This window comes from Juglans regia, chromosome 8 (assembly GCF_001411555.2).
Source record: "Juglans regia cultivar Chandler chromosome 8, Walnut 2.0, whole genome shotgun sequence".
Lineage (NCBI taxonomy): Eukaryota > Viridiplantae > Streptophyta > Magnoliopsida > Fagales > Juglandaceae > Juglans > Juglans regia.
Genome location: NC_049908.1, coordinates 2,274,198 through 2,286,569, shown reverse-complemented (window position 1 = coordinate 2,286,569; position 12,372 = coordinate 2,274,198). Strand labels below are relative to the sequence as shown.

At 31.5% G+C, this 12,372-nt stretch overlaps 2 protein-coding genes across 3 annotated transcripts; both read right to left on the bottom strand.

The window, feature by feature from the left end:
* Window positions 1–1,766: 1,766 nt before the first annotated feature.
* On the bottom strand, window positions 1,767–4,673 carry LOC109019180 (basic leucine zipper 9-like). 2 transcript variants are annotated; one of them, XM_019001418.2, is made up of 7 exons: window positions 4,221–4,303; window positions 3,658–3,808; window positions 3,191–3,311; window positions 2,903–3,065; window positions 2,749–2,824; window positions 2,349–2,474; window positions 1,767–2,241 (listed from the first exon to the last, which is right to left on the bottom strand). In XM_019001418.2, exons 3-7 carry the CDS (start codon window positions 3,213–3,215, stop codon window positions 1,924–1,926), a joined length of 708 nt encoding a protein of 235 aa, XP_018856963.1. In that variant the 5' UTR covers window positions 3,216–3,311; window positions 3,658–3,808; window positions 4,221–4,303; the 3' UTR covers window positions 1,767–1,923. The 2 variants fall into 2 exon arrangements, with proteins under 2 accessions (XP_018856963.1, XP_018856962.1); XM_019001417.2 differs by lacking the exon at window positions 3,658–3,808 and having other exon boundaries at window positions 4,221–4,673.
* Window positions 4,674–9,249: 4,576 nt separating this feature from the next.
* Window positions 9,250–11,016, bottom strand: LOC109009153. The gene is made up of 2 exons (XM_018989538.2): window positions 10,793–11,016; window positions 9,250–10,032 (listed from the first exon to the last, which is right to left on the bottom strand). The coding sequence occupies exons 1-2, from the start codon at window positions 10,958–10,960 to the stop codon at window positions 9,511–9,513; spliced, it is 690 nt and encodes a 229-aa protein (XP_018845083.1). The 5' UTR covers window positions 10,961–11,016; the 3' UTR covers window positions 9,250–9,510.
* Window positions 11,017–12,372: the final 1,356 nt, after the last annotated feature.

The following is a 12,372-nucleotide window of genomic DNA, read 5'->3' as shown; positions in this document are numbered from 1 at the left end:
TCCAATAAATTATTAATTAGTCATTGAAATATGAATGATTTAAAGTTTTTATCTCATACAATTATATAATGTCGTGTTATTAAAATTTATATATATATTAATTTTTAATGATATAATATTATTCTATAGAAGTATCACGTGTTTAGTATTTAAATTATTTAATAACTATTTTAAACTCTAAATTATTTATTTATATAAATATAATTATTCTTATATAAATAATGAAAATTATTTAAGAACAACAAATTATAAAAAAAATCCTTATTTTCTATCACAAACGGAGTGGATGGACCGTGGACGTGTTCGGACGGACGATGCTACGCTACACGTGACTCGTTTTAGATATTTTTTTATGGCATTTTTTTTTCTAATTGGTTGAGGCGTGCAATTTTTTGTTACGTGGCAAATAGCCTGTGGAAGACGGATATTAAACGCGGTTTGGTAGGACTGAAACGCTGAATAGCCGCGAAATAAGCCTAATACGTATGGAAGAGGATTTTTTTTAGCTTTTTTTTTTTTTAAAAAAAAAATCTCGAATTTTTTTAACTAATGGGATCTATAGAATATGTGTTTAGAAAAAAAAATTAAGATGTATTTTATTTCACATCAACCACCCTTAAATATCTGGCTGTGAGTGACCACCTTATTCATTTAAAATATATTTAAATTAAGAGTCGAAAATGAAACAACGGATAAGGATGGAAGTCTTGGAGCCATTGTCATACATTAATGCTAAACGTAAAACACCTTCACCAATAATTTCGGTTTTATAAGAGTACTCGTAATTAATGGTTTAATCATAATTTCATTTGTTGTAAAAGGACAAAATTTGAAATCCGATTCGTATTAATTTTGAACTATATATGTGTTTTATTTATTGAAAAAATAATTAAACATATCTATCTTGTACTGAAGGAAGAATAAATCTTGGAGCTTTATGGTTGGCGGAAAGTTCTGTACGTGACCTGTATATTCTTAACTTTTTATGAATGTTTGAACTTTCAACACGTTGATCCACTTAATTTGTGAGAATATTCCAATTCGTTCACGTAACGTTTACAAGTTTGGATTTCGTAGCCACGCACTTCCTCTGTTGCTGACTTTCTACCTACAATGGCATCATCGAGATAGAACTAGTACTTCACCCTACTCTCATTATTAACGAGTTATAATAATTATAAAATTATTTTTATTATAAAATAGTTATAATATATTATATAAAATTAATTTTTATAAAATATTTTTATGGCTGTAATACTTTTTTATAAAAAATAAATTTAAATATATAAATAAATAAAACGAGACTCTATTTGAATTGAGAAGTGATATGATCAACTCATCTTAATGATCTCATCATTATAATTTTTTTAAATTTTTATATAAAAAATAAAAAATAATTTAATTTTTTTAAATCTCAAAATAATAATAATATTAAAAAATAATATTTTATTCAATTCATTTAAAACCATCTCATCTTATCTCTCAATCTAAACGGGACTGACATGATCAGCGATCAGTTAAACTATCCTGTTCTAAATTGGTTGTTTTTGAAGTAAACCAACGTTAGGTATGGATTTTGACCAGATTTGGCCAAAACTATATGGGACTATTAATTATATTTAAGTGGGAATAATATAATTTGCTTTGATCTGGTCAGTGATGATCACAGATCAAGTTGAAAATTAATTATGTAATTTTTGTTTTCTCCAGCTAGCCTGGCCAATATTCAATTGAAATATTTGAAAACATCCGAAGTCCAAATAGATGCAAACTAAACACCAAGCTATAATACATTAATCAGTCTTCAACATAAAACTACAAATATAATTAAAGACTGGCCAACTTTTGCCAAAATAAAACATGCGATCATATGGATGGCCAGGATCTCCACTATTTCTGGCATTAACAAATTAATAAAGAAAATTAAAATAGCACGTTTGCATGACCTTGATCATTGATTACATGAACATCACTCATGATTCCAGTCTTCAGGTTGCCATTAGTAATATTGGTGTGTCCAAGTCCAAAGGCTGAATTCTGCCCGGAAACAGCCATTCCATTTCCAGCAAATGAGGTTTCATCTCCATAAACAGTGATGGTTGGGGAGACATTCGGAACGCGGCGCAGATTGTGGGTATTAAGTGGCGGTGGTGTACCTAAATGACTTTGAAGAAGCTGATACAAACTCAAACTGCTGGTTGTTAACGAGCCACGAGTGACCATATCTTCAGCTAATTTCACCTGAAATCACATAAATGTTATTATTTATTGGCTTTTTCTGTTTTATGTTGCTGATCTTTATCCATACAAAACCCTCTTGAGTATAAGTAAAGCTGCTGCTACAATACCTTGGCTCTCAAAGCTTCTACATCTGATTTCAGGACTCGATTATTTGTATCAGCAACATGATACTGTCGATTAGCATCTGTGAACTGCTTGCATAAAGAAGTATTTTCTCCTTTCAGTTTATCAACCTGAGAAAGAACCATAAATTAAACAACAAAATTTAAAACTGCTAAAGGAGCATTCAACCACATTCTAGACTCCATAGTTGGTTGGTAGATTCCCCAACTTTCCTCTTTTTCTCTCCTCCTAGTTGTTCAAGATAAGTAAGAACCATGAGTTTTAGATAAAAATTAAAAGTTGAATCTGGTTTTTCGGGTTCTGGATGAACAGTACTGAGAATTTTTTTTTTTGCAATTGACGAATCAAATAACAAAAACTAACCCACGACACAAGATATATAACCTGAAGCTCGAGATCTTGGAGCTGCAATTGTTTTTTTTCTCTTGATCGCCTGGCAGACTCCCGATTGGAATTCATCCTGGCCACAAAAAAAATAGTTAGGATCATGAAAAACCCAGAACCGACTTGTGGAATTACTATAGAACATCACACGTACCTTTTCAGGCGTTTTAATTTAGCCACATCTGTGCTCTGCTCACACTGACCAGCTTCTAAGTCGACATCATCATCCGAAGGTTCATGCGAGGAACCAGTACTGGTAGCTACTCTTGCTTGAGCATCCCTGCCTTCTGGTTTGTTAGCTGACATTGGACTGCTAACTGACATGTTTCCCCAATTTAAGTGTTAAACGAAAAGCATTAATTGGAAAGGAGATTAAAGATTAAACAAGGATAACATGAAACATGCATATGTATATGCGTGGCAGCTCCTTGATGATTCATACCGCATATTGATGACTGAGATTCCATGGTTGCTGAAATGCTGGATTGCTTAAAAGTGAGATTTGGAGAACCAACAAGGGTTTCAGTCAGTCCACTGCAACCTGAAAATAAATTCCTTATGCCCTGCACTTACAAACAGGAACCTGGGTTAGATCGTCGCATACTATAAGCCGGTAAACAGTGAATCTTGTGCTTGTAAATGAACCAATAGGGTCAAAATAATGAGCATGAGATGTACATCAATGCAAACAGCTTGCAAGATTAATTCAACTTGTAGTCTATGCTATTCTTTTATCTTAAATTTTGTAAACTCAGATATATAGTTAGAGCTACAGCTAGGGTGATTGAAAATGAGAAAAAGTGAATATTCTTCGTACTCTCGTCACGTTTCATCTTAATATGTAAGATGTGATATATTTATTATCATTATAAAATATCATTTAATAATAATAAATATGTTACATCTTACCTATATAGTACGATGAGATTGAGATGAAAGTGGTGTATAAAATTTTTCAATTGAAAAACATTTTCATGTCAGAATGCTGCATGCTTATAAGGCAGAAAGCGATGGGCCAAGTTGACAGAAATGGACGACTCCTCTTTAACGATGGCTTTGCCTGTTGCTCCACCAACCATGCATAAACAAATAAACAAACAATAAATTAAAGCTACTTTTCAGCACTACCAAAATATAAATAGAACTAATTCTTCATATTGATAATATATATATATATATATAAAGTAGTATATGTACTTCATTACTTTACAGGCATATATATGGAACTAATTTTTGTTCTTTAGAATAATATAGAATTTCATTCCATCGTATCAATTGTGACGGTCCGACGGATATGCATTAATTATAAAAAAATTAATATTTAGAAATCCAACCATAAACTTCAATATTCACACGGGTGTTACACCAGTGTGCTGTAGTTATGGTTTTTCTTTAGAAACTGATCATTCACATGCTCGTCTGTGAGCCCACAAAACATAGCGACGGAGAGAGAGAGAGAGAGAGAGAGTAACCCGACTATTGACATCGAAGCTGGAAAGACTACTGGAGGCGGAGATCAGAAGATCACCGAGAAAGACATTGGGTTCATCGGCAGCTCCGTCAAGCACATGACTCCAATTAGTCTCTCCGGTTGTTTCATACTGATCGTCTAGGTCTCCGTTCCGGCCGGTATCGATCAACTCGGGATAACTTATCATCCTCATCAACTCCTCGACTTCGAGACTCAACTGATCTGATGCGCTACGCTTCATGTCACCGTCCCTTAAAATCGACGCGATTTGAGAATGAGTTCGGGAGCACAACGAGACGTGGTCTGCCAATTGGTTCAGCCACTGCTGAGAGAGAGAAAGAGAGAAGGGAGGGGGGAGAGAGTTACGGTATGGGTACAGAAATATATAGAAGAGGAAGAGGAACAGAGAGAGAGAGAGAGATGAGGCTGCGAAAGCAAAGTACGGAGTCAGTGAGATAAAAAGGTAGGAGTGGACGGCACATGAAGTTAACGTTATGACGTGCAATGAAAATGTCATTTGTTGGTTCTCAACAAAATCATCCCATGGATTTTGTTTCATAATATTTATCTAATATTTTATATTAATAATCTTTTCAGAAAAAAATATTAATAATAAATATTTTATCATCCATTTTATATATGAGTAATGTTAAAAAGAAACTACTATAATAATGCACATCTTGCACTCATGCACATTCATTTAGAGAGATATGTAATCTAGATAATATCACATTATGTATATAAAATAAATACTCTTAATAATAACTTATATCTATATTTATTCTTTATATATTGGCTTATCTAATTAGAAGTAAATGGCATGACTTTAAATATTTTCAAATCATTAATCTGATGCCGACGGAAGCCACTGTCCAAAGAAAAGCGACAACTCTTTGGTTTGATCTCTTTTATATAAATATTTATTTTTTTTAAGTCTTTAATAGTAAGTCCGTATAAATAATACATCTTTTACTGTAATAACGTGACAAGATTTAATTTACAATAAAAATATAAAATTTAGATTTTTTATTAATCAAATTCTGTCATACTAACTGCATAAAAGTTATGTTGTCTATACCAAGTTATAAATATAAGTACTTTTTTTGGATCAATAAAAAATATCATTAATTATCTCATTAGATATTATAACAGTTTATTCTTTTGTCTAGAAGTTACAATTTTGGCCTTAAAAATTTTGTACAAGCACTATAAGAAAAATAAATAATTATAACGGATTATTTACGACAATAATAATTATTTATAATAAAAATATATTCATTTTGATAAAAAAATAATTATTTTTATTAAAAATAACTAGTCACATTTAAGTAATTTTCTTATAATGAAATAAAATCTATGGATACATAAATACCTACATAATATATACACACAATTACGGGCGTGTAATCTTTATTTATTCTCCCCAATAATTTCAAGATTTTTCTTGTTATCATCTACTTTTCTTTTACACTTATTGGTTTTTCATGTACTTTCCCTTGAACTCAATCCTTTTGGCATTCTTTTTTGAACAATGATAAATACATAATATTTTATTATATACTTTACATAATAATATTTTAAAAGGAAGAATATTTTTGTAAAATATTTTATAAAATTAACATCATTTTATAAAAATATCTTTATTTTATAACATATATTATAAAAAATATTGTGTAAAGTATTGTGTGTTTATCACTACTCTTTTCTTTTACTGTACTTGATTTTTGGTGGCTCTAGTACCACCCTTTTCTTTATCGAGGTCCCGAAATCACCTTAGATCTAATTTGCAATCCTTTTGGCACTTTCTTTTTATATTATGCATAAAATAATTTATGTTATAAAAAATATGAGGAGGATGTTCAATTATAGTTCGGTCCCCTAAAAAATAATTATTACATATATAGAACTATAATTTGTTTCAATAATGATCAATATAAGCAGATATATATATATATATAAGAGCCCGAAAAAAAAAGCCGTCTATTAGGTGTACGTGCCAATGTGCCATATATACTCCTATCCAACTTCATGGGGACAATGGAATGGAATCAATCCGATTTGGATTTGTAAATCGGGTGTTTGGATAATCAATTCATCTTATATTATTTTATTATTATAATTTTTTTAAATTTTTATATAAAATATAATAAATAATTTAATTTTTTTAAATAATAAAATAATATTAATATTAAAAAATAATATTTTATTTAACTTTTAACTTTTATTTAAAACTATCTCATTTTACCTTACTATCTAAATCTCACCTAAAAGATTTGACTGAGCATCAAACTTGCGTATACGGAACAAGCTTTAATATTAGAGAAATATAAAAATACGACCTAGCTAGAATATGCAACGTCCTTTATTTAGAAAAAAATTTTATACATTATATTATCATCTTATTTTTATTTTATTAAGCATGATGTGATATATTTATTACTATTAAATAATTATTTATTACATAATTATTTATCATCTAATGATAATAAATGTGTCATATATCACTTAATATGATCAAAATAAAATAAAAATATGATGTATAATATTACTCTTATTTAAATCCGAAGTGATCTACGTGCATGCAGAAAGAAAATCTCGATTCGTTTTGCTCTGGCTTTAAAAAAGCTTTCATGGCCATTTTAAAAACCAAAAAAATAAAAGGCAAAGCAAAACCAACTAGTGAAGTAATGGCAAAACTTTTGTAAGCAAGGCCGAATACTTTTAAGGCTCAAAAGGAAAGAAAGTGCATGCATTGAAGAGGGTCTGCTTTTTGCCATTTCCCAAAAGCAAATGCATTTATGAAGATGGCCGCCTAGCTTATGCAGCAAGGAATTATTGTGTGAAATTAACACTTATTTTTCATTTTTATAGTTAATTAATACGATAATGAATGCAATTTTTTTAAAAAAAAAACTCTTAATTTAAATATTTTAATTTTTCATAATTACTTTCAAAACAGTAAAAAAATTTATTTGTGTATGATGTATCTATATATATATATATATAGAAAAATGTTAAATGTACTTAAAAAAAATTTATAAAAAATTTATTTCTCCACATGTCAGTTATTGATATGTTAAAAATTATAAAATTTAAAATTTGAATTTTAAAAGAAAACTAATAAAATAAGTCTTATAAGTAAAAATAAAAATAAAATTATAAATACATGTAACACTACTCATATATATTTATATATATATATATATATAATCAATGTTATTAGTTGATTCGGTAATTTAAAGCACCAACCAGCTCACCTCTAAATAAAGTCGGTACAGGTGCTTAAAAGCTAATTTGATACAAAAGTATTGAACTCTCACTTTCTAAAAGCATTCAGCTTTGCGTTTTTGTTTTTACACAACTTTTTTACTAAAGGATGCATATATAATACCTAACTTTATATGGTCATGAATTACCCAGGTCCCACGATACAGCTGCCACCATCAAAAGAGTGTTCCATTCTATTAATTAACGATAAAACATCGATCATGTATAGGTTATTAGGTCCGATGGTTATGTTGTGGCGCATGAACAACGCTCCATCACCTTTTTTATTTTTTTGCACACTATGATCAATATATATATATAAATATATAGTAATTATGTTAGGTATAAATCTCAAATAAATAAATTCTGTATAGACCTTTTATAAAAAAGCAGGTTCCATAAAAAAAGAATATATTTTTTTAATATAAGATTTATTTTTTTATAAAAATTTGTGCGTGACTTGTGAATTTATATATACCATTTGTCTTCTTTCATTGTGAGATCGAAATCTAGAGTAGTTCGGCCCATTCATTTTATCATTAAGTCCAGCACCATCCAAAGCCGGAATACGCCTCATTCTTTCCTGATGAGAAAAGCCCATTAATTCTTAGCCATCTCACTTAATCAGATATTAGCCACCGGCCCACCAGCAACATGTTTCACAACGTCCAATTCTGGTCCCACATGCATTTTGATCACGTACCAAAACGATGATGATCTGCTAGACTGCGGTTGAGTCCCGTCCCAAAGCTATATACTCTTACCAGACAAAATGCGTTAATCTATTTTAGTAGTACGTAGTACTCAGGCCTTTGTTGTGTAGACCCATCAAAGAACTCGACAACTAACGAACGGCAAACCGATCGATCTGACCAGAAAGAAAAAACAAAGGATCGCAAACTACTCGTACTGTTGCCTGCGGCACGTAAACATATGCCCACCTGCAAGTTGGCATTAAAGGATGAAAGTGATTGTGTTCTGAAGTATCAAAACTACCGCTGCGTCACGCATAATTGGATCATCTCAAACGTTAAGGAATCAGCCTAGCTATAATATTGATTGGGTGTACGGATCAAACACTTCATCATGGGTATCTGTACATGTAGGCCTGTATTAATTGGTTAGGTTCCGTCCATGCACTGACTTCAAACTATGATCATATGTGCATGTTTGGTGATCAAATTAAGTTATATCGTGCATGCATGCAGTGTATTAAACCTCACAATTGGCATGAATATCAAGAGTCGCCACATAGATCTAAATTCATCAAGTTGCCTGCCTACGACGGGAGTTAATGGAAAGGCGCGGATGAAGGATATATCCTGAAGAGGATAAGGCATCGTAGTGAATTATGACGTTGCAGGATATGTTCTCTTTTTTCTTTTTAACTAAAAGTGATTACCTAATTGTATATATAATAATAAATAAGAAACAACAAGTACTTGCTGAGATAGGCACAAGTTCTAAATATACAAGTTTTTTGTAAAAATGGTCTCCATATCAAGAAAAAATTAAATTTTCATACTTTTTTATGGTAGGGTCTACTTTTTTTAATTATAAGGGATTTGGGTAAAGTTTGCTTATATATATATCTTTTCTGTTGAGATTATAAGTTTGGTCCCACGTATTTTTGTTTGACTGGCTAATTTTTAAACGATCACGACGTATTTTTAGTGCAATCGCCAAAAAAATATATGATTCTATTTTGGTGACATGTTTTCTAAATTAACCTTTATTGCATGGCAAATCAAAGCATTTTTTGTACGTAAATCAAAGCAATTATCTCTTCTCTAATTGAAGAGCCATGCACTAAAATTAATGATCTATATGATCTAGTCGCGAAAAGCTATCACGCACTAAAATGTAACTGTACTAAGTGAACATTATAAGGAGGAGAGAGGAAAATTAAAAGCAAGATCATCAAAAAGCATATCTCTACAGGCAAAGGTTATCCTCTGGAGGCAGGGAAAATCATGGACATACACGTACAAATTATAATATCCATGATATCTTCTCTCATTTTATCAAACAGAGTCATCGTTATCATATTTTCGCTTTCCACTTCCAAGCACAAAGTCGAGGTTGTAAAGCACTGGCACCATGGTTACATAACACAAGAAGACTAGTACAGGACCAAATACCCAAAGCAGGAGAGGGAGTCCTACATAGAAGAGCCTGTTTCCCACACTGTTGAGCACGAAGCCCTTCTCCAAGAGTTCGGACACGTACTCTGGGGTCACTATGGAGGTGGGGCCCTGTGGAGTGTTGATGAGAATGTTCACTTGGTTTATGAACCTAATGGAGAGAGAGTGGCAGAAAAATGAGAAGAGAAAAACTGTTAGGAGTGTCACATATTTCAAAGCCACCATGAATTCTCCGTGGGCCCCATAAACAGTGTCGTTGAGCGGTTTCTTCACGCTGTATGTGCTGCTTATCACGGCTGCCAGGCCACAGCAGAGGAGTACTGACGTTGTGGCCATTAGGGTTGAGCCCATGATTGTGTTCCTGAGCGATTGCACTGCCAGGATGTTCTTTTTGTCATTGTCCTGTGTAAAAATTTAACATGAGTTGCATCAGAATGGCAGAAGTTTTTTGTGATCACTGTATGATGTTATATTTTTCCATCGATCATCTAATTTAATATAGATGTCACAGCAGTTGGAAGTTTACAATCTATTGCATCATAAGAAAAAATGCTTATTCATGATCAAATATTTGCCAAAATGAGCCATGATCGATTACACCACGAAAAAAAAGGGTAGCCGGCCACCTTTTGATCACCCAATGACAGGCCTGCATGTTCCCCGCCTACATCATGTTATTGTTCGCCATGATTGCAAAATCCCATGAACTTTTCAAAGCACCAGTTTGTGGGGATGGTTCATGGGATAGATCATGACTAAAGATGTGAGGATACTGACCAATTTGATCTGAGGGGTGATCTTACATTGCATTCTTCCTTCCATAATCCAACAGTACTCTTAGATATAACTGTTTAAAAGATCACCCTAAAGATCAGAATATTAATTGCTACTTCCTTTTTTGCTTATCTGCACTACTAATTTTATAACAAAGATGTTTCACGGTCGAGTTTCATAGGGAAAAGGATTAATGCAACACACATGCATATGGATAGCTTTAAGAGGCTAATTAATTAAGGGCATGATTATCCGTCCACTACTGTACTTACCCACAAAGCTCGAGTCTTTGATCATCATCTCTCAAAGCTCGAGTCTTTGATCATCATGATCTCTGATCAGTGTTTGCAACAAGTTAACAAAAACTAAGATAACTGTATATATATACCTTCATAATGGCAGAAACCCAAAAACGCCGTCCGGTAGCATTTGTACCGATGATGGTCGTGAGTGGTTGTTTGCGAACCTTATGCCATAACCAGGCATGATAAGCAATCGTTAAAAAAAACCCTAGCGGTATCAGTACCACATCCAGATAGCATTTTCTCCATTCCATTTCTCTTGTTTTTTTCTATCTTCGGCCTTCCAATACTACTTTATTCACGATTTCATCTTCTTTAATTGCGTCTCGTCATCTATAAATACATGTTCAAAAACAATGTATGTGGACATGTTTAAATGCGTAATTCAATTGGCAAGCAAAGTAACGAAAACTCCCTACTTTATCACTAAATTACGGTCATGACCTCATTACGTGTGACTTTTGTTCTTGTCCCCTCTGCCATCTTTTCTGTTTCGCCTTTCTAATTTACCCTCTACATTTCCTTTTCCGGCCTTTGCCTAAGGCCTCTTACCAGGCCTCCAAAACTAAAAAGAAGGTATTTCTTTAAAATTTCTTTTGAAAAAAAATAAAAATCATTTCATTAAATAAAATTTTTAATATTTTTTAATGTATGCAAGGCTCTGGCCATAATATTAAATTTAATATTTAATATAATGAATTATCTATATTTTAAATATTTTTTTTAAGATCTTGTTAAATTGAGGTATAAAATTTGTATTGGGGCCTCATTTTATGTTGTTGTATTAAATATAAATTCAAAAAAATATTATTTAAATATTTTAAATAAAATCTTATTTTATCTAAAATTTTAAAAATTATTCTATATAATATATAGTTTATATTTTATTATATTATAATTATGAATGATTTACTTAAATTTTATCTTAGACCTTAATTTGTATTGAGCCGTCCTGAAAGCTAGCGTCTGAAACTCTGCTGAATGACGTACAAATCATTTGCCACATGTAATCTGCTTCGTGTAATCGTGTTTCATAACTATCAGATCATAGCTATATACGAAATTCTCATGTACAAGAAGTGTCCTGACTCCTGTCGGAAAACACATTAGTTTCTATGCTGCTATTACTTTTTCCGTGAAAATGTTGGATGAGATGTCCGTAAAGGAAAAACGATCGAGTATATTTTTACAATTCCATTGATAACTTCATTAATATATATTAACATGAGTGATACATGTTGGGAAGGATGAAAATTTAAGATAAGAAGTGCCGGCCCACGTTGGAATGGGAAAGCAAGATACATTAACAGAGACACTGTTATATAACTACGATTAATGTTTGGAAGGTATTTATAATTGACAGTGAGTTTAGTTTGTTTTCGTAATTTCTTTCAACTCATCTTATCTAATTATTATAATTTTTTTAAATTCTCATAACAAAATAAAATAAATAATTCAACTTTTTCAAATTTTAAAATAAAAATTATATTAAAAATATATATTTTTTTTAATATTTTATTCAATTTTTAACTTTAATATTAATTCATCTCATCTCGTTACAAAAACAAACTACCTAAGACTCAAACTTATTATTCCACAAAAAGCATCGGCCGGCATGCAGGCAGTCAATTCTTCGAGCTAATTAAGACATAACCCTTTCTTTCTT